At 33.4% G+C, this 22956-nt stretch overlaps 1 protein-coding gene, 1 long non-coding RNA gene and 1 pseudogene across 2 annotated transcripts; 2 read left to right on the top strand and 1 right to left on the bottom strand.

Moving 5' to 3' along the window:
- LOC129322678 (uncharacterized) lies at window positions 1–1810 on the top strand. The gene is made up of 4 exons (XR_008596279.1): window positions 1–31; window positions 705–760; window positions 1504–1618; window positions 1748–1810. It is a non-coding gene; the product is annotated as an uncharacterized LOC129322678 (long non-coding RNA).
- The window catches only part of LOC129322677 (phosphoglucomutase, cytoplasmic-like), a 12586-nt pseudogene extending 4455 nt beyond the window's left edge, over window positions 1–8131 (top strand).
- Window positions 8132–20801: 12670 nt separating this feature from the next.
- On the bottom strand, window positions 20802–21690 carry LOC129321198 (pectinesterase inhibitor 9-like). The gene has a single exon (XM_054966882.1). The coding sequence runs from the start codon at window positions 21598–21600 to the stop codon at window positions 20968–20970; it is 633 nt and encodes a 210-aa protein (XP_054822857.1). The 5' UTR covers window positions 21601–21690; the 3' UTR covers window positions 20802–20967.
- Between the last annotated feature and the right edge of the window lie 1266 nt (window positions 21691–22956).

The following is a 22956-nucleotide window of genomic DNA, read 5'->3' as shown; positions in this document are numbered from 1 at the left end:
TTCAATGCTTTGACCTCAGAAAAAGTTAGAGGTTCGTTTTTATCTATTTTATCCTTTTGGGTTTTCTTGGTGAGTATCCTAAATAGGTTTTCAACTTTACAATGTTTCGAAGCTTGGGAATGCTTCTTGACTGGTTGACCCATCTTATGTTAGGCCTGTGTTGAATAGTCCTGCTATTGGAACCATGTGCCAGAATTCACTACAGAAATGAGTTTTCCCCCCCTCTTTTCTCTGCTTTTTTTAATGCACCAAAGTGGTTTGAAGAATTAGTTTGTCTATCTAGAAGGAAATTTAGCTCAGTTCACCAAGATTAATATGTTGTATGAATCAAAATGTCATCATGACCTTACATCTGTAATAGTGATTGTCCGTACTTGTCACATCTGGAGGACTGCAAACAAATATAGTTTGAAATTTTGATTTTATGTGCTTCCTCTTTTCTGTTTAGCTGGGCTTCCTTTACATGGCAATGGATATTGTTTTTAAAGGACTGCATTATTGGCACAGTGCTTGTGATCAGGATTAATGCTCTACCTTGTAAAGAAATAAAGAAGAGAATTTTATTTCTTTTTCTTATTGTTGATATAGATTTGTGGAATTACATATATTTCATTTAAAGACTGTTTTTCTTTTCACTTGTCTCCTTTTCATGGAGTATGCTGCATGTGGTGGACTATAATAAACTATAACCATTATGTATACAGGTGCTACACTTGTTGTGTCAGGGGATGGTCGCTATTTTTCAAAGGAAGCAATTCAGGTACGTTTCAACAGCTGACTTTTTTCTGAATGTACTCAACCTCCATGAACTGGGTGGGATTAACTTCTTGGTGGCTACAGTATTTTGATTTATCAATAAGGAAGCTAATACCTAACACATCAATGCCATAGCTTGGTACTTGGAAATTTCTTTTGTTGGTTTTTTCTTAGTGGCATGGTGGTTTTTTAAATCTCAATTTGTTGCTGACTTTGGCTTAGGATTGGATATGGATAGCATTTTATAGTACGTGCAGGCTAAGCTGTCAATTACACTATTCCATCCCCTTATCACAGTTTTGCACTTAGTTTAAGTTCTTGGTCTTGAAATTTATTGTTTCTTTTAATTTATATTGGGGAAGAAATGAGGTCAAGAAAATGAGGGTGATAGAGATACAGAGCCTAATATACTTTATATCACTTCTAGGATTTCAACCTGTGAAAGGCAATACCTTACCTTGGCTTTTCTAGCACCACTAGATTGGAGATTGTTGTTTCCAGGTCTGAACTTCATGTAGGTTATGCAGTGATATTTAATGGTAGGTCAGAAATGGATTTTCTATTCAGGAGAATGTAGTTCTGTCCTGTTTGGATTTTATTCTGAGTATATGGTTCTGCCTCTGCATCATTACTCTTATTGTAATCTAATGGGAAACGGTACATGCCATGGTTCTCCTATGCATAGAATATATCTTCAGAATGTCAATATCATGAAATACATATTTAAAGGTTTTATTTAATTTGCAGATTATTACCAAAATGGCAGCAGCAAATGGAGTAAAGACGTGTTTGGATTGGTCAAAACGGATTGCTTTCAACTCCTGCTGTATCTGCTGTTATACGTGAAAGAGTGGGGGTTGATGTGAGTTATTGTTCTGCAATTTGCTGTGTATCCTTCAAACTGTCAAATCATTGCTTTTATTGTCAACGGTACAAATGATCTTTCTTTGGGTCAATGGAAACGATGGATCTGATTCTATTTTTACACCAGGGATCCAGAGCAACAGGTGCATTTATACTGACTGCAAGTCATAATCCTGGTGGACCTCATGAGGTGGGTACTCCCATATTTACTTTTAGTCAATTATGAAGCTGTGAAGTTTTTATTACTGATTATGATGATATCTGGTTTGGTGGTCCAGTGTGGGGAGCTTTCTTATCAGTGTAGTGGTTGTTCGATCTCTTAATTTTCATTTTTTAGGTTGCAACCTATTGATTTCAGGAATCATTTGTGTTGCTATGAATATGTATAGGACAATAGGATATTTTAAATGATCCTTCAGGGGCTAATTTATATTTGTCTTAATTTTTTGTCCACTAGATCCTGTTACTATTGGTTGGATAGTGTTTTTTTCAGATGAGTTAATCATTAACTTGATGAAATTACATGGTAAAAAGTTTCATAACATGATAAATGATAAAACTAACACCTATTACTCACACGTTAAAGTTCTACTTTGACTTTTCAAAGTGGAAAATGGATGTACTTGCTGAGATGATTCAGAACAAAGGGACTACTCTGAAAATTGATGAAGAAGAACATATTCACAAATTGAGTTTGATTCAGAACATCTAAATGTTTTATTCTGCTTGTCTCTGTTTTTTTTTTCCTGAATGAACTGCCATTCTTGTCCTTGACAGATATTGTTGCCATGATTAATTCTTGGAAATTTTTAAAAATACCTTTGTTCAGCATGACGTAGGGCTAAATTGATGACAATAATTTATTGGTCAAGGCTAAATTGATGGCAGTAAATTTTGTATTAATTAATGTCATTGAAATCTTTCAAGGACCTATTATCCATATTATAGTTTAGCTTTCAATTTTTGTTTGTATTTATTTATCTTTCTGCACTTTCCATTTAAAGCTTAGGGGAAATAAAAATAATGTTCTTCAAATTAAGTAAAAATAAAATAATGTTTTGAGATCATGCACAAGAAACATTGTTATATGACTATTCCTAATTCTCCTGGTCTGCATCTCTCTTCTTTGTGAATTCTTTTCATTGAAGAAAAGAGATAATCTGTAACTTTAAAGTTGACAACAAAACTCCTATGGCTCCCTCCCTCCTCCCTCTTTTTCTGCCAGAAATGTCCCACAGTGCCACTTAGGCCTGGGTCTTTCTAGGTATGCAATTATATGGCAGCCAATGAGTACATAAAAAGTATAGTTATAAGTTAGAACTGCTTGCAGGTACCAAACAATGCAGGAGTGTGAGTCCTATAATGGCTGTGTGTGTGAGACATGGAACTTCTTTTATAGTGGAGGCTCCTCTGTTTTGTCATATTAGCTTTTAATGATTTGTCTTCATAACATTGTAGTTGCAAGAAAGATTTCCTTGTTAAAGAAACATGAAGTCTGAATGATTGTTGCTGCAATTGCCTGGTTTCCACAATGCAGGATTTTGGGATTAAATATAACATGGAAAATGGCGGACCAGCTCCTGAGGGAATTACTAACCAGATCTATGAGAACACAACAACAATTAAGGAGTACTTCATTGCTGAAGATCTGCCTGATGTAATACTTTCCAGTTTGGCCTGGCTTTAATTATTCCCCTTTTTGTCCTCTTTATTTCCCTTTCTGTTTTTTATCAATACTGTTATGTGTTTCCTCTCCCAAAACCTTGTTTCTAATTCACCTTTTGTTTGTTCAGGTGGATATAACCACAATAGGTGTAACAAACTTTACAGGCCCTGAAGGACCATTTGATGTTGAGTTTTTTGATTCAGCAAGTGATTATGTAAGTTGTTGATGAAGTAAGATTTCTTTACTGGATTAACAATATCTGCATTTGGCATTAATAAGGTAGACTTTCATGGCCGTGGTTTTATTATGTACTACAGTATGTCATGTCAAAATGAGGCCTAACTGGAAAAACTGTTCAATTTAAAAGATAAAATTTCTGGAGAATTAGTTTCACATTAATGTTTGATTTTAATGTGGATATAAAACTTATACATTTAAGCTTATAGGCTTAAGGTCATTTTTTCCAATCAAATTAGAACAGGTGGATTTTTAATTTAAAAAGAAGTTAAAAAGTGTTAATAACAAGAGCTGATCACATGGTGAGTGATGCATAAAAATGATCTATGGCCTTGAATTGATTGGTGAATAGTATCTTAAATATATAAGCTAAGTATCTTAGTTTTTTTTTTCCTTTCAATAAGTCTCTTGCACTTTTCGTTTATGGAATGTCACATTGTTGGAGTCATTAATGGGTCAGTTGTTCTTACAAGTTATTATCTTGATGAGACACTAAGACTTTAAACCTTACTTGTCTGGTATTTGTTTAGTGGTTCAATCCTTTATCTTTATCTTTCAATTTCCAGGTCAATCTTTGATTTGAGTCTATTGGGAAACTGTTGTCTTCGCCGAAATTCACATTCTGGTATTTTTTTTTTTTTACTATTTGTTAGTTTAACCTGTTATTTCAAATGTTGTTTTCTATTCCTCCACCTGAATATCTTGAGCCTTTTCCTACTTTCGTGAAGTTATGATGCACTGCATGGAGTTGCTGGAGCTTATGCAAAGCGCATATTTGTGGAAGAACTTGGGGCACAAGAATGCTCTTTACTTAACTGTACACCAAAGTTCTTTTTTCTTCTTGCTCTTTTTCCAAGAATCACCTGTAAACTCTGGCAATGGTGGTGATGATTTACTTTTTATTAGTGGATGGCTTCCTTGAGTGCAGGAAGACTTTGGCGGAGGCAACCCAGACCCCAATTTGACCTATGCAAAGGAGTTGGTTGCTCGCATGGGATTGAGCAAATCAGTACCTCAAGATGAGCCACCTGAAATTTTGGTGCAGCTGCTGATGGTGATGCAGATCGTACATGATACTTGGGAAAAGGTATTAAAGTGCATGGTTAATAACAAATTTGAAATCTTATCGATCTGTAAGCTTTCAATTTAAACATATCTTCTTTTTTATAGGTTTTTTTGTCACTCCATCTGATTCTGTAGCCATAATTGCTGCAAATGCTGTTGAAGCTATACACCTATTTTTCTAGTGGCTTGAGGAGTTGCCAGGTATTTGTCATATTTTGAAGCCAATATTGTTGGTTCACGTGTGGCATGTGCAAGCAAACATGCTTATGCACATTTGTTCATGTCATGTGACCAGTGGCAAGCCTAAACTTTTATTTGACGTTTTTCTTGGCGGACTGATGTACAAACAATTTTTAATGCAGATGGTAGTTCAGCATGGTTGCATGGAAGTCATTGCTTCAAATAGAAACATGCAATGATCCCTGTTGTAATATAACTTTTGTTTGTTTATGTGTTTTGCGTTCATTTTCATGGACCTTGTGGTCCATCACTCTATTGCAATTGATTTACAATACTAAGGTGGTATGGATTTCTCAATCCCATGTTGAATGGTATGGGATGCTTTCACTTGACTGCTCATCGAAGTGTTTGTGGTTAGCATAATGTGCACAATATAACTTTGATTGGTTAATCTTTTGGTACATTTGTAAATCTTTTCTGATTAGAGAACTTTGCTGCGGAGGTAAAATTAATGTGACGGACAAATGTTACGATCTTTTGTGTAGTGGTGATAGATATGTCAATCTATTTTAAGGGAAAGATATCAAACTTGAGGACTTGCTTACCCAAATATTATGCAAAATGAGTCATTAAACCACAGGTGCACTTAATTATCTAATGGACAAGACTTCGGTTAGTTCATTAGGTTTCCCTGTCAGCCTCTCCATTGAAAGTTATAACATGTGTACACACCATCGCTGTATTAGAGACCCTCAAAAAAGTTTCTGCACATGCCACAATTCTAATGAAATATCTGATAACACTATTGAGACCCAAGTCTTTCTGTTTTTTGTGTATAAACAAGTCTAATTCTTTAATTAGTTACATTTGAGATTTTTGAATTTTTGAAGATAAAATAATCCTCGTCTACCAGGCTCTTGAAACTGTCCTTTGTTTGATATTATTTTCACCTTTGATATTAGCAATTGGGCATTTATACTAATATGTGAAAACATCACCTATGTAAAGTTTAAACTCGTATGTATTTGTAGGAGTATGCCAACCTCTGCTGCCCTGGATGTTGTAGCCAAACATTTGAACCTGAACCTGAAATTTTTTGAGGTAAGTATACTGCTGATGTTTGGAAATTAGTATATGCTTACTGGTTGCTTTTAGGCGGCTGTAATTCTTTCATCAAATCCAGGTCCCAACTGGTTGGAAGTTTTTTGGTAACTTAATGGATGCTGGATTATGTTCAATTTTGTGGTGAAGAAAGCTTTGGAACTGGTGAGCGCATTTGTTGTTGCATTAGGGACAATGTATCAATACTTTTAGTAATCTCAAACCTAGTTAAGTTATATCTCATGATTATTGTCTACTATGTGTTTGTTGAATAGGTTCGGACCATATTCGTGAGAAAGATGGAATATGGGCAGTTCTGGCCTGGTTATCTATTCTTGCATATAAAAATAGGGATAAGCTTGGTGGAGACAAACTTGTGACAGTTGAAGACATAGTTGTTCAGCATTGGGCTACTTATGGGCGTCATTTCTATACTCGATATGACTATGAAGTATGCTATAATTGCACTTTTTACGTCGTATAATCCACCTCAAAAATAGCTTAACCTGATCAAAATTTTGTTTGTTGAAGAACGTGGATGCAGGTGCAGCAAAGGAACTGATGGGCATATTTAGTCAAACTGCAGTCATCACTTTCTGAAGTCAATCAGTTAGTGAACTTTTTTACTTCAATATAATTTTTGTGAGATTGTGTTCAGGTTCTTAATTGTATTTTCCCTTTTATTTAAAAGCTTTTCCCACCCTGTCTTGACATGATATGACATTTCTAAATTATAGGTGTCTGAAATTTGTGTCTACTTTGTTTGAATGATATATATACTTTCTATGTTGCCTTTGTCCTTCTGAATTCTGATCTTTATCATAGTTCAAAATATGTTTTCAGTGAGCTTGCAGTTTCTTATATGAAATAACTTCGATCTGTCAGAGGTACAATTTTTTTTTGTGCTGTGTTATTCAAATGGAATGTCTAAGTGAGACGCAGTTAAATGGACGGATGAGTGGGAGTTTAACACACACACATATATATATATACTTGAGTTTTCTCTCCCATGTCTGAGGCTTCTTCAATATATTCACCTCCTGTATTACATGACTCACTAATTCCCCTTGCAATCTCTCATTCCCCATATCCTTATTCTGCATTTTCTGAAAGATTTTTCGGGTTTTGTTTTTTTGGTAAAGGAGAGGGGCGGTTTGTTGGTAACTCTCTTTTTCCATGCATAAAATCGGAAATATGAATATGTAATCGTTAAATATACCTGACGATGTATTTCATAATCATTGTAGGGTAGAGTCATGCTCTGATGCCTATAACTAAATTTTTATGCTGTCCTTCTAGGATTATAAAGGGAGTAAGATCAGATGTGTCAAATGTCGTCCATGCTGATGAATTTGAATACAAAGATCCTGTGGATGGTTCCATTTCATCACACCAGGGCATCCGTTATTTGTTTGAGGACGGATCACGATTGGTTAGTCTACTTCTACTTCTGCCCATATTTCTTGCTATTAGTTAGAGAAGGAGCTTGTTTAGATTAACTTGAATCAAATCATTCATGAAAAAGTAAGCCCGTGTTAATGCATGTTTTCATGTGTTATATTATAATCTCATATACTCTTCATTCCAGTTGCAAGCACTTAATTGGAGAAAGTTAACTTAGGTTAGGGTGGTTGTTTCCTTGGATTCAAATGGTTTGTTGAAATTGGACAAGATGTCTTTGAAGTTAAAACTAGACTGCATGTTTCTTTCAAGGCTCTAATTTTTCTTCGCCTATATGTCCTTTTCCAGATTTTCCGTCTCTCTGGAACTGGTTCAGAAGGAGCGACAATTCGTCTGTACATTGAGCAATACGAGAAGGATCCATCGAAAACCGGGAGACTTTCGCAAGAAGCGCTTGCTCCTCTTGTAAGATGTCTCTAAACCCTGCTATCTAAATGAAAATAAATATGATATCATTGCCAGCCTAGAACTCCTTTTTTGACTGAATTCAATTTTACCAATTAATGCAGGTGGAGGTTGCATTGAAACTTTCAAAGATGCAAGAATTCACTGGTCGATCTGCTCCAACAGTCATTACATAAATGCAAACGTACACCTTGGTTGATTCATTTGCCCAAAAACAGAGAGCCTCGGTTGAACCTTATTTTTTGAGGCATGTCTTCTCTTGTTTATTTATCCATATCTTTCTGAAATTCAATCCAACAATCTTGTGAACAGCGTACCTGAGTATGGTTAAGTATTTGCATAAAGGCACACGAGTTGAAAACATTCTACTTAGTTAAATTTTGACGTTCCGTATAAGTTGAAGCTTTAGCTGATGCATGTTCTGAATTAGTCGTGTTGCTCAGTATATATTTTTGTTTGATGAAAGTAACGGCCATGTTTAAACTTTGAAGTCATATTTTCAAGCTGTCATGAGCACAAGTCAAAAGAAAAAAAAAAAAATCTATCTCAAAAGACTATCCAATGGCTCACAGCATGGTATTTCAGTTAGAGTCCTTTCTGTGCATCAACCTTTCAATAAAACGCTTATGTTATGAGTAAAAGTTTAAAAGGAGAGTTCACATTGAAAGATTAGCGTATTAGATGGGTGAGTCGTTCACATTTGTAATTCTATTCCATTTGTTAATCGTTCACATTTGTAAATTCTATTCCATTTGTGAAGCTCTCCAATGTAGACTCTGGCATATTCACATGTACATGTTCAAATTTAATTTTTCAATCTAAATCTACTTATTCAAACATTATCTAAAGGTATTGAATTAGATTTACTCTTTTTATGGGAATATGAATTTGAGTTAATTTTGATTTCTGATTGATTAATTTAACTTTTTTTAAACTAAATGGTCTATAGAAGCGTCATTTTCAATGAAAACTTCATTTATAATTCAGCGGTTTCAGTTATGAAACTAATAATAAGAAAAAAAAATTGTAAATTTATTTTTATAATACCAGTAATTAAATAACCAAACAAAATGTTTTTATTTAGAATCATCTATATATAAAATAGGAAGATTAACTTGAATTATGCATTTACGGTGTATTCTCATTTAATTATGACTTTTTTGGGTATTTTTTATTTTTATACTTTTAAAGGTTCAAATTTTTCTTACAATCACCGAGCAGGATGAGGTTTGTGAATAAATCTGTTGTTATATCAATAATGAAATGTTCTGAACTTATATTAAAAAACACAATTTTATACTTGCTCTTCTATATTTAATATATTGATGTCTAATTAACCAAGGATAGCATTTTTTTTATTTTATGTAACTCATCAAACCCTATTAACCAACACTTTTTTTGGGTAAATCTATTAAATAAATTTTTGTTAAAGCAATGTAACTGACATCATATGAATAAAGCCTGGTATAACTTTTATTCTTGAACTTTTTTCATTATCAATCTAGTTTCTAAATTTTGATTTTAAACAACCGAAGTCAAGAAATCAATATATAATAGTGGCGCACCAGGCTCAAGGAAATTCATTGCTATATCTAGTTAGGGTTCATAACCCTAGAGAACATAATACAAAGACGTATACACAAGGAAACAATACAAAGAATAATCTATAAATAGACACAAGCTTTTACTGAAACTATAACAAGCCTAATAGATGATTGGGCCTATTCTCATTTTTGGGCCTTCCTTGTATTGTCTCAACTCTCCCTTTTAAACTTGTGATGGGCAAAGCTACAAGCCCAAGTTTCTCATGAAAGGTCTAGAATTTCAAATGAGATAGAGCTTTGGTGAAAACATTTGCAACTTGCTCAGATGATAGGACACATTTGACTAAGATAGCATGGAAGTACTTTGTGTCTAAAATAATGAACATCTAGCTCAATATTTTTAGATCTGGCATAAAGCACAGGATTTGAAGCTAATGCTTTTGCACTAGATTGTCACACCACGCCATTGGAGGAGTTCTCAAATGAAGTCAAAGTTCTTGAATAAAAGCTTGAATCCAGGCAAGTTTAGTCACCAAGTTTGCCAATGCCTGATACTCAAACTCAACACTGGAGCGAGCAACAACTTGTTATTTTTTGGTTGACCATAAAATCAGTGATTCACTAAGAAAAACACAGTATCCACCCTATAGATCTTCTATCATTTAGACAACCGCCTAATTAGCATCAGAGAAACCTTGTAAAGCCAAGTGAGTACATGGTTTGACATGCAAAGCCAAATCTATCGTTCCTTTCAGATAGCATAGAACTCATTTCAATGCTTGCCAATGAATTTCTATGGATGAACTCATAAATTGACCAAGTTTATTTATAGAAAACATGATATCAGGTCATGTATTGATTAAATACTACAATGCCCCAATTATCTTCTTGTACATTATTGGATTTTTGAGTGGTTTAGGATTTTTGAGTAGTTTACCTTCATTTTTTAGAGTATTGGTGAGTTACCACCATAGGAGTAGGTACAAGAGCTGAATTTTCCATTCCACTTCTTTTGATTATATATATTTGAAAGATATTTTTTCTTGCTTTAGATATAATCCAGTCTCATCTCTGTATGCTTTAACGCTTAAGAAATGATATAAGACTCCTAGATCTTTCAAGGCAAAAAGATTGTTCAGTTCTTTAATAAACATCTCCATATATAAGTAAGTTGCAATTTCCAATAACAATATGTCATCTACATATACTAGAACAAACATTACCAGTTTTCCTTGTCTCTAGAAAAATAAAGTTATGTTAGCCTTTAAGTGTAGAAAACCCTAGCCTATTAAAGTATAGCTTAATAGTTTGAACCAAACTCTAGGAGCCTGTCTCAGTCCAAATAGAGCCTTACTCAATAGATAGACATGATTAGGATATTTTCCGTTAATAAAACCTTCAGGTTGTCTTATTAAAAACTCTTTCTTGTAGAAATCCATTCAAGAAGGCATTATTAATGTTTAATTGCCTTATCTGCCACCCAAATGTTACAGCAATGGTTAGAACAAATCTCATAGTAGCAGCCTTCAAAATAGAACTAAATGTTTCTTCAAATCAATGCTAGGATGTTGTTAAAATCCTTGGCAACCAATCATGCTTTCCTAGCTTTAAGAGATCCATCCACATTAAGTTTAGTTTTGAAAACCCATTTACAATCTACTAGGTTTTCTTTCCCTGTGTATGGCCACAAGCACTATAACAAAATAAGCTAAATATTGACGGCTTATATTTGACGGTTATAAGTGAAAAATGACAAATAAAAAAAGGTGCTAAATAATTGACGGTTGTTTTAGTATATATTTGACAGTTATATTGAATAACCGTCAAATATATATGCATCCCAGATTTGATTTTTTTTTATAAATATATTTGACACTTGTTTACTAATAACCGTCAAGTATATCTGCATTTATTGATGATTGTTTCATAACAAGTGTCAATTAATAAATACTTGACCGTTATTATGAAACAACCGTCAAGTATTGTTTTTTTGACGGTTATTTGTAAAAAAAGCATCAAATATATGGTTCGAAAGAAAAAATAAAAAAAATTAATTACTTGACGCTTGTTTACTAATAACCATCAAGTATGTCTGAATTTTATTTGACGGTTATTTAATAACAAGTGTCAAGTAATGAATACTTAACGGTTATTATGAAATAACCGTCAAGTATTGCCTTTTAAATTTACGCTCCAGAACCTTTCATTTTCACATTTTTGCAACTTGAACATTTTGAAACACACCCAGAGTGCTCGAAAATCATTTTCTGTCACTAAAACTGCCCAAAAATACAGATTTAGACTCGATTCTTCTTCGGTTTTGCTCGTGGGTTCCATTTTTTGGGGTTTATGGGTTGTTTGTTCATCCAAGTCTACATTCGGGCGTTTTGGGTTTGTTCTCCATCTTCCATATGTAAGTTTAATTTTTTTCTTCATCTGCTTAATTCATTTTTGGATTTAGTGTTTAGGGTAAATCTGACTTCAAATTCCCCTACTTGCTTTTCAACAGTGTAAAACGCGAGTTGTCTTCTTTTCCTCCTTCCCCTGCTCTTCTTCTTCGTCCTTGTGCTCTGCCTCTCTTAAGTAAGTTGGCCTATCCTTCTTCCTTGTGATATTGTTTTCAATTGATTGTAATTAAGGAGTTGATTGGAATTAGTAATTGGAAGATGAATTTTTTATTCATTAGAACTACGATTTATGATTAAATGTATATAGGCTTTTGTTTTCAATTCTTTGTTAGTTCTAAAATTAAATTTAAGATTATATGACAATTAATTTACTGTTAGGTATTATATGAATTTGTTGAAATTTGCTTCCCTTGTGTGGTGATGGTGATTAATTTTGTTATTAGATAACTTGATTAGAAGTGATTGAGTTATATTGAATTATAAGACAAATAGATTGTTGGGATAAAATTTTATATCAATTTTGTGTTGGGTAACTTGATTGAGTATAATTAAGTTATATGAGAACTTGAATGATGAAACTTTTTGTTTAAGTTGATTAATTGTGTTGTTTTTATTTAAGTTAATTAATGTTTGAATTAATTATGTGCATTTTGTTTAAGTTGATTAATTATGTTCTTTTTATTTAAGTTGATTAATGTTTGAATTAATTATGTCAATTTTGTTTAAGTTATTTAATGTTTGATTTAATTGTCTTCCTTTATAGATAAATGACTTCTGATAGCAAGTCTGTTGATACCCCTCCATCAATTCTAGCTACAAATTTGATTGAGGTTCCGACTACACAGAAAAAAGCTTGAGCAGGAGTACAATAACATTCAACGGGGCCTAACGATAATGGAAGAGGTGACAAAAACAAGAGCTGCAGGAAAAAAAATTGATGTGCAATTAAATCCTCAAAATTCATAAGTTATATTGAGGTGGTGGCAAAGATTACTGTGTCTATCACAGTAAAATCATGGCGCAAAGTAGATGAGGCCACAAAGGCTCTTATTTGGGATATTGCAGCAGTAAGTTACATTTTACTAAGTATATTTTTCATATAAACTATTTTTAAAATTAATGCATCTGATATGTTGTTTATTTTATTTTGCAGTCAGGATTTGACATTGATGAGAGTAGGCAAGCTTTTGTCTTACAAAAGGCTGGGAGGGCACTATGGTCTTTCAGATATTTCATCACATAGAAATATTTGAAAGATCCTGATGCTGAATTTGTAGCTCGAGTTCCTCCCTTATTACAGCCTTTGGTAAAACAAGAGGATTGGGATGCTTTTGTTGCCTCACGGCGTGAGAAGGAATTCAAGGTATTAATGTTTCTTAAATTTCAAGTTTGGTGTTATTTATTATTATATGTGTATGTACTAACAAAAATTTTTGTTATTAACTCGTCAAGGAATTAAGTACACAGAATAAGGAGAGAGTAGCGAAGAACGAATATCCTTATAGAGTAGGGAGGTTGGGGTATGCAGGCATTGAGCAGAAACAATTAGAGGAGGAGGGATTAGAGGTTACCATATCCCGCCATAAGCTCTGGGCATTGGCACGCACTAATAAAGAAGGAATTATTGACAACCCCTACATGAAGGAGGTTACTGAAAAGATTATAAGTATTATATTTATCTACTACTTAATAATTAATTATGAATATATAAATTAATCATATTTACTCTACACAGGATTCTATCTCTCAGGAAGTCTCAGGGGTAACCTTCCTGAGGGAGGATATCTGGTTAAGGCATTGGGAACTGCTGACAACCCTTTTCGTGTCAGGGGTGTTGGTTTGCGGAGTCATAAAGAAGTAATATTTTGACAAGATAAAAAAGTAAACATCAGCTTCTTCGTCTAAGGTCCAAGAGCTGAGAGAAGAGCAAGCCGTTATGAAGCAGCAACTACTAGCCCAGGCAGCATAATTGACTGTTGTTGAAGGGCAAGTCCTTGGGAAGACTTTGGGTGAGATTAGCCCTAGTCAGAAAGATAGCTGCATAGTCTCCTCAGAAAACTACCTAAGGTAATATGTTTTATCTTATGAATTTATCTAATTATTTTTATTTAGAAATTGATTGTCATTGTTTGTTTAATTAGGGCGAGAACGATGGCAATTGTTTGGCAGACACTCATGAACATAGAGTGGTTGCAACAGGGCGTGTGTACAACATTCTCGGGGACACAATCCATAATCATCCCCTCCCGCCCAACTGTGTTAGAGTTTTTTCTACTTGTTGCCATTGACCCCAACTATCCATTGCTTGTTCCTATTGATGAGGCACAGACGGTGGGGGAAGCTTAGGGAGCTTCATTGCATGGCCTAGCCACTTTGTAATAGTGGTAACACCAAAGCCAGTAAAGGACCCATTGCCTCCAAAGAAAAATGTACGGTTTAAATAGTTATTTATAATTTTATAATATAATTATAAATATCTAATTTTTTTGTTGTGCAGCTGAGAGGGAAGAGCAAGCTAAAAGGTAAGTCAGGCCATACCAAGAGTCAACCACAGTTTTGCAATATCTAGCAGCACCGGTGCCAGCTGTAGAATATAAATACCGTGCCTTTCTTGAGACATATGCGATGGCTACGAAGATGGCTCGTCAAGTTTGATTAGGGATATCATTAGTTTTGATGATAGGCTGTATGGAAGACCGAGCTTGTTTGAAGTTGTTCGAGATGAAATTTTAAATGAAATTCTCAAGCACAAAATGGCCAGTACTAGTCTGATGAGCTTCTACATGAGGTATTTTTCGATAATGCTCAGTTAATTATTTAAATTATATATATGTATGTGTGCATGCGTGTGTATTAACTTGGTTATTTTTTTTACCTAAGCCACCTTTATACCTCATTTATGGTTCCTGGTGGCCTTGAGTTGAGATTCAAGCTGATTAATCCCATAATGTCTCTGCCTATAATAGAATTACAAAGGAAGCTCTTGAAGATAAGCAAGGAAGCTTTCAAATCAATTTAAGGATAAGGGAGCAAGCAATGATACTTTATTTTTTGCTCCTTACTGTCAAGGATAAGCCACTTTCTAACTACTTTTAGTACAACTAAATATTTTTTATATTTACTTATTTGATAACACTTGTTATTTCTTATTAGGGGGCACTGGATGCTTATTGTGGTTAACCCTATTGCTTCAAAAATTGGTATCGTGATCCTCTAAATGGAGAACCAAGTAATAAGCCAGATATTGTAGAATTTTTTAATAAGTAAGTTGAATTTTTATCAATTGTTATTTTAATATCCATATATTTTGAATGTCTAACATTTATTCTTTATTTTCTTCTTAGAGCTGTAGTCTTGTATCATACTGCGACCAACAAGATCTTGTATCGTATTGGACTCTTGTGAGACATGGTCACAGTTAAGGTAAACCTAATGGACTAAGTTTTTAATTAACAAACCGTGGCCTTTTAACTATTATTTTATTAATATGTGATTTTTTTTCACAGTGTCCACTCCAACCAGATCAGAGCAATGACTGTGGCTATTGCTTGATGAGATTCTTGAAGGACATTATCACCCATGTCCCTACCACATTACCTAACAAGGTATATATTAAATTTAATGATACTTAAATTATAAATTTTAACAACTTTTGTTAGATAGCTATTAACTTGAATTTGTTGTAACTCTTTGCATACAATACTTCGAGGATGCCTACTGTGTTCAGTATGCAGCTACACATATAGAGGAAACCCTTAAAGAGGTAGCTCAGGCCATGTTTAACATGTGGATAGCAGCAATGGTTAGGCCTAATTAGTTTTGATATACACATTTATTTGTTTGGTCAATTTTATGTTTGAGGCCAATTAATTTTGAAATTTAAACTTGTAAAGTAGGTAAAGTTATAGATTTCTTTATGGCATCGGGTTTAGAGTATAGGTAGATATAAGATAAATTAAAGATATTGAGATTGTAATTTCAATATAAATAATAATTTAATTATTTTTTATTGTTGGCTGGCTGGTATATATATTTGATTGCTTTGTATTTAAAAAAACACATCATAAATACTTGATGGTTATTTAAAAAGAAATGTCAAGTATAAGTTTACTTGACGGTTATTTCAAAATAACCTTCAAGTATGTACCAATACTTGATGGTTATTATGAAATAACCATCAAGTATTTGGCAGACAAAATTTGCGAAAACATATTTGATGCTTGTTACAAAATAACCATCAAATATTACTAAATACTTGATAGTTATTTTAAATAATCGTCAAGTATATTGCTGCAGTATATGCAAATATTTAAGTTATTACTTGACGGTTATTTTGAAATAACCGTCAAGTAATCTCTAAAATATTTAACGGTTTTTGAAATAATCGTCAAGTAATCTCTAAAATATTTAACAATTTTTAACCATCAAATAAATATATGGCGCCTCATTACTTGATGGTTAAAAACCGTCAAATAATTTCTAAAATAACATCAAGTAAGGGGGTATTTTGTAGTAGTGAGGTTGCCAAGTCTTGTTCTAAACAAGACTTGGCAACCTCACTACTACAAACAAGAGCATTGTATTCCTCTTTCTTTTCTCTCCACCAATCTTTAGATCTTAAGGTTTCCTTGATAGTGTGAGGTTTGATAAATGTGTCATGTTTTCCAACATATATAGTATCAACATAGGAGTGCTATGGTTTAACAATTCTTGCTTTACTTCGAGTAACCGTTGTATGAGTGTTCTATAAAAAAATTTCATTTAGTGCAAGCTAAGAGGTAGAACTCCCTATTACTATAGTTGAACATTGTAAGGAAAGTGAAGTTGAGTGATCTGACTGGGTATTTGTTTGTGTCTTAAGAGCTGGAGAAGTTGGAACAATTTTTGAGAACACTGGTGTCATTAAGGAAGAATCACCAATAGGTAAGGAAATAATTACTAAGGAATTGTTCATAGAGATGTCAGTAATTGACTGTTGTAGGGTGTTTCAGTTGGACAACTTGAAGGCAATCTTGAATTATAGCCTTTGAAGAAGATTTTAGGATCGATCTCCTTTTCAACAGGTACGTACAACTCTCTTATTTATAAATCTTGTAGAGAAAGGAAAGTCAAATTCATTAAACACTACATGCTTTGATATATAAATTATGCTTGTAGGACTAAGACATTTATAGCCCTTATTTGAATTACTATAGCCTAAAAAAACACATTTGATAGTTTGAAACTATAATTTGTGTTGGTTATAGGATCTGAGACATAGATAGTTGGCTAACCCAAATACCTTTAGTCTATTATAATTAGGGTATTTAGTGAATAGTATTAGGTAGGGTGTTCCACCATCTAAAATAGTAGAAGGTAGCGTATTAATAGTTTAGTAGCTGTGTGAAACACTTCTTACCAATAAAAGAGGGGCATCTTTGCTTGAGCAAGCATTGTCAGACCTAATTCCACAATATGGCGATGTTTCCTTTCAACTCTCCCATTTTAAGATGTATAAGGACATGAGTGCCTGAAAAGAATGCCAGAATCTTGTAAAACCTTAGAAAAACTTCTATACTCACCTCCCCAATCACTCTATACAACTTCAATTTTACTGTTAAATTGTTTTCAGCAAAGGTTTTAAATTGAACGAACATTAACAGGGCTTCATGTTTAGTTTTTAGAGGATAAATCTAAGAAAATTGATTGTAATCATCTAAAAATAGTATATAGTAGTGAATACCATTGGTAGATGCTACTGGTGAAGGCCTTCACAGATCTGTATGTATCAGTTCTAAAGGTTTAGAGGCATAAGAGTTAGATAGCTTGAATGGTAAAGAATGAGATTTCCTATATTTGCAAGATTTACAAAACAAAGTTTCATTCATATTCTAAATTTTTAAGTTAAAATCTCTAATATAATGAGTCAATACTCTATCATTTGGATGTCTAAGTCTACAATGCCACAATTTTCTACTTAAGTAATGACTACTATTTATTGAATTATTAGCTTCTTTCTTTGCAACTAATAAAAGTTTTGCTCTACTATTCTCCTTTTTATCATAAACCTTGAACATGCCTCTACTTGGTAGCCCTTGTAGCATGATCTCCTTTGTTTGTTTATCCTTGACAGAGAAACTATGAGTATTAAAAACAACTTCTACTGCATTATCGGAAGCCAAGTTATAAACACTTAGTAGATTCTTTTTAATCTTGGGTGAGTACAAATATTATACAGAGTAACACTCTTGTTAGGAACATTTTGAAGAGTTAGGGATCCTATTTTCTCAATAGGAAGTTTGTCTTCATTATCGACAACAATCTTAACATTACCATTAGGGACAGTAGTATTCTCTGGATAAGTAGAGTCGTTTGTGACATGGCTAGTTGCTCCACTATCAAGGTACCATGCATCATCGTTCACAATCTCAGGGGTTGCCCAGAATGCAGCATTAAAATCACCACTTGAGGACCCAAAACCAAAATCACCTTCTTCTTTGACCTTGACTTCATAAAGGTTTGGTCAAAACAATAAAAGCAAGTGTTAACTTTATGACCATACCTTTCACATAGCTGGCATTTAGGATGATCCTTATTGTTGCCATTTTTATAACAATGAGCACCACAAGCATGACCCCTTGAGCCTCAGTTTGAATGATTACCTCGCTAAGATCTATAAGTTGAGGAAAATGATTTAGCATAGTTAGCGAAATTGGTATTTGAAAGGCTTAGCTGTGAGACTTGTAAGAGTTAATCTGTTTGACCTTCAAAAGTGAGCAAAGATGCTTGGAACTCAATCCAGCTTAAACCATCACATTCCTTGCTCAACTGGACTACTATAGAGTTGTAGTTAGCATCCAAATTAGCTAATGTCTGGATGATTAGATCAGGTAGTGCGGTAGGATGTCTAGCAAGAGAAAGTTGCTTAGCAAGACCACGCATCTTGGACAAATATTCAACCATACAAGCCAACCCTTTGCGAGTGTGTTGTAACTAGGATTTTAGTTTTAGAACACATGCTTTGTTTTAAGCACCAGCTAATTGACATGCAGCTTTCCAAAGACCAGCTGCTATAGAAACTTGAGTCATCTCAGAAGAAACTTCAAGAGACATAGTGTTTAGTAACTAGCTGAATACTAATTGGTCAGTCGCTACTTAGTCTTTAAACTCTAGGTTAAGCTTAAGTTCTCCCTTATCATTAGCCACAAACTGTACAAGACACAATTTAGTCCCATTAATGAAACCCTTGAGTTATGCCCTTTTATAATAGGCAACATATGAGTTTGCTAAATGATATAATTTGTTCTCTCGAGCTTGATAGAAAAAATTTGATTGAGTGAGCTAGAGGTGCTAAGATTCTTAGTGAGTAGAGAAGCAAAAACAAGAGAGCTCTATGAGTCATTCGAACCTCTAGGTGAGCTACTAGGTGTAGTCATGGTTGCAGCTGAAATAACTCTGATACCAAGTCAAGAAATCAATATTATAGTAGTAGCACACCAGGCCAAAGGCAATTCATTACTAAATATAGTTAGGGTACATAACCCTAGGGAGCATAATACAAAGACACATGTATACACAAGGAAAGGATACAAAGAATAATCTAGAAATAGACACAAAAGCCTTTACAGAAACTATAACAAAGCCTAATAGATGATTGGGTCTATTATCATTATTGGGCCTTTCTTTTATTGTTTCAACTACCCAATTCTTATAATTTATTGACTTAATAAAACTCAGTTTTTATAATTTTTTAACTCAATAAACTATAAAAATTGACTTATATCAACTTAAAGTTCAAGAGCTAAATCTTAACAATTAAAAAAAGTTTAGAAACTAAAAGTTATATTATTTTTTTATTAACAAGTAGGGTACTCAATAACTATTTCTCGGTTCTGAAAAAAAGTTATGTAAAATTTTAATTTCTTAAAAACTTGTACATTTTTTTAATTATATTTTTATTAAATATCATTTATAGGTGCTTTAATAATAATAATTGAAATTCTAATAAATTATTATTTTTTTAAAAAATAATAAATAAAGTGGAAATATAGTTGAAAAAATAATTATAAAAATTAACTAATATCTTCTAAAAATGACCTACATCATAGTGAGATGGGAATGGCACGTAAGTTCCTTGGAAGGAGAGAGGGAGGATAAGTTGAAGTGTGCCTCTATTAATTAATGGATGAAACCAAAGTAGAAGAACACCGACAGAGCCCGCAACCTCCCCCTCTTATTCGTTCTTGTTACTTCTTGTATACACTAAAGACCGTCCATGCCTGTGATCCCACTTTATTAAGCTATGAACGTGGAGGAGAGGTCAACTCCTCGAAAACTGAAGTTCTTTTACTGTTAGATGATCTCTAGATCTTTTTCTATTATTATACAAATTAAAGATCTTCGAAATTGATTTTTGCAGTGTGTGATTAAATATCACATAGATATATATAACGTCAAATGTTGTCTTGAATATTCTCGTAACTAGTTTAAGGATGCTTCCTATGAAGAGAGAAAGAAAGGCAGAATGTGGGTGAGACTTGGAATAACATATTTTGTCAGGTCGATTTAAGGTTTAAAATATAGGCATCCAAATCACAATTCAAGGCAATTAACTTCCAGAATTTTGTTGGTCCAAAATATAGGATATTTGATAATTTTTATATTTATTTTTTTAATTATATCCTTATTTCATTTATTATTTTTTTTGAAAAAAAATCATACATTAAAAGTTTAGTCATTATTTTCAAGGCTTTTATATAATGTATTTAATAAGTGTATAAATGGAAATGTTTGAATATTTCTAAAAATTTAATATTTTAACTAATATTATTTATAAATTATAAATTAATTAACTATAATTTATATTATGTTTCGAAAAGAGTATTTTGTGAGGAGGACAATATGAACTGATATATATATATATATATATATATAAAAGATACTCAAAGTCATTTCAACTCGTAATGTAGGTAAAATTCAATTTTTAAATATTGTGAGATTTATGATCCATGTGCACGAGTCTCCCTAAAATAAGTGATGCCAAAAATCCACTCTAACGATGAGCAATGGCTAGCATTGGATCTAACGTCATATGTCATCATGATTGTCATCAAAACTTAAATCATAGTCAAAAAGTTCAGACACTCGATGCGTAACTCACAGCATCATATTATTATTATTATCATTAAAGATTCATACATTAGTCATCGTTATCCTAACTTAATTCAACATATTAACACACAAAACTCTGCATACATTTTTTTTTTTCCCTGCTATGAAAAGTGGATCTGCAGTATCTTATTTAGGGTTTTCTTACGTTATTCCCATAACTTTGCACCAGCGCTAGAGCATTACTGATAAACTTCTTCACCTCCGTCACACGACCACGCACATCGGTCTTCACGCTGCCGTCCCGCACAGCGTCGAACCGCTGGCTGCACGACTGCTGCTCTGTCATTGCCGTGCTCATCCACGTCTGAACACAGCTCATCTGGAACCTGAATTTCTCGCCGTTAACCGCATTTTTATCACTCATCCGTTCCATCTCCTTGAGCGAGCCGCGGATGTTATCAACCGCAACTCCGAGGCTGTAAGAGCAGTCACGGAGGGCCGAGGTGGTGTCGTCGCTGTTGGCTCGACGGAGGAGGTTCGAGACGTAGGAGGCCATGGTCTGGGCCCTGGCGAGGCTAACAGTTACGGCGGCGCGAGCGAGTATGGCATGATTATGTTGGATAGCGTTCTTGTAAGAAGAGAGAGAGGAGACACAGAGGTCAGGGTAGAGTGTTATGCCACAGCTTGTACGGATAAAACTGGTGGAGTCGGAATTGCCGGCGCCGGCGGATCTGACTGCGACGGTGGTTGTGTGGAGATTGTAGAACGTGACTATGAGGACTAAGAGTGAAGAAGAGAGGAAAAGAGGGGATTGGGTTCCCATGGTTTGCTTGTTTTGCTTTTGTTGCGTATGAAATGGAGTGTGATGGAGCGATGGAGTTGAGCGTTTAAGTAATGATGAGTTCGAGTGGAATTACGTTTTTGCCCACAAACTAAAGACAAAATTAAATGCCGACAAGTCTTTTATTTATTTATTGAGTCAAATGCCGAAAGTCATTTTTTAAGGCAACAAGAAACATGTTAACTCCAAAGTGGGCATATAATATAGTTTTTTTTTTTGGGAAAAAAAAAAAGAATCATCAAGTGACAATTGTGGGCATGCAAGCAGATGGGATCATAAATGGTGCCAGCCAACTGTTTATAGTTTAGAGCATTTGCATTCCAGTCAAAGTTGAACAAAATTTTACTCTGTCTATTACTATATATATGCGCGCGCGCGCGTGTGCGCCCCCTTCCTTAATATAAGAGAAATTTTGGAAACTTTTTTAAAGTTAGAGCAGTTAATTTTATTTTTCAATTTACTCCTTGTTTATTTATATTAAGGTTTGAATTTCTATATACATCAATTTATTATAGTTATTAATCGCATAGAAGGACAATTATAATTTTCTAGTAAGCACAAAGTTAATTAAATTTTGCTACCAAGAATCGGAGGACTATTAGGCATCTTCTAGAAGAAAAAGTTATGGTTTTTAATATATTTTTTTAGTCTTATTTATAAGACACCTCAATTATTATTATATTTATTTTTAACTTTTTTCCCTTGCTAAATATTAAAAATATTATTAAATGTTAGAGTATTAATGTTAAATTAAGTACATATATATTGAATATGAATAAAGTTGAAAACTTATTAAATTTTTAGACAAATATAATGAGATTTAAAATTTTTTCTAGTTTCAATAAAATATACTAAAAATAATTTATAAATAGGACTAGATGAAGGGAGTAAGTAATTTCTCATCTTTTGATGTAACATTGAGTTAGCTCGAAAATGCTCTCCTAACCACTTTCCAACATAAAATGAAAGTATTTAAAGATATTGTTTGTTAAGGGTAAAAATGGAAAATGAAACTTATCTTGATTTTGATGAGTTACTTAAAAATGACTTATATATAGATTGAATCAGTGCTAGTTAAAGTAGTAATTTGGTTATTTCTATGTATGTTAATTTCATATTTTCCTTTAATTTTAATGCGTTTCAAAATAATAAAATAATAATTTAACAATTTCATTTAATATTTTTTTAAAAAATCAAGGGCAATATATATATATATATATATTCAAGTTAATTAATGTTTGCAGAAAAAAATAGAGTTAAGCAAAAGATATACGCAATGTACTTTTTTTTTTTAAAAAAAGAAGGTGGTTCAAGTTGTGGTTATAAATTGAAAAAACA

The sequence above is a fragment of the Prosopis cineraria genome, unplaced genomic scaffold (genome assembly GCF_029017545.1).
Source record: "Prosopis cineraria cultivar Desert tree isolate PC_DT_omini unplaced genomic scaffold, ASM2901754v1 PC10, whole genome shotgun sequence".
NCBI classification, from domain to species: domain Eukaryota; kingdom Viridiplantae; phylum Streptophyta; class Magnoliopsida; order Fabales; family Fabaceae; genus Prosopis; species Prosopis cineraria.
This window is presented reverse-complemented; position numbering and strand designations above follow the sequence as displayed.

Excerpts from the sequence above, each read along its gene's own strand:
- LOC129321198 (XM_054966882.1), bottom strand. The coding sequence starts at position 21,600 with ATGGGAACCCAATCCCCTCTTTTCCTCTCTTCTTCACTCTTAGTCCTC.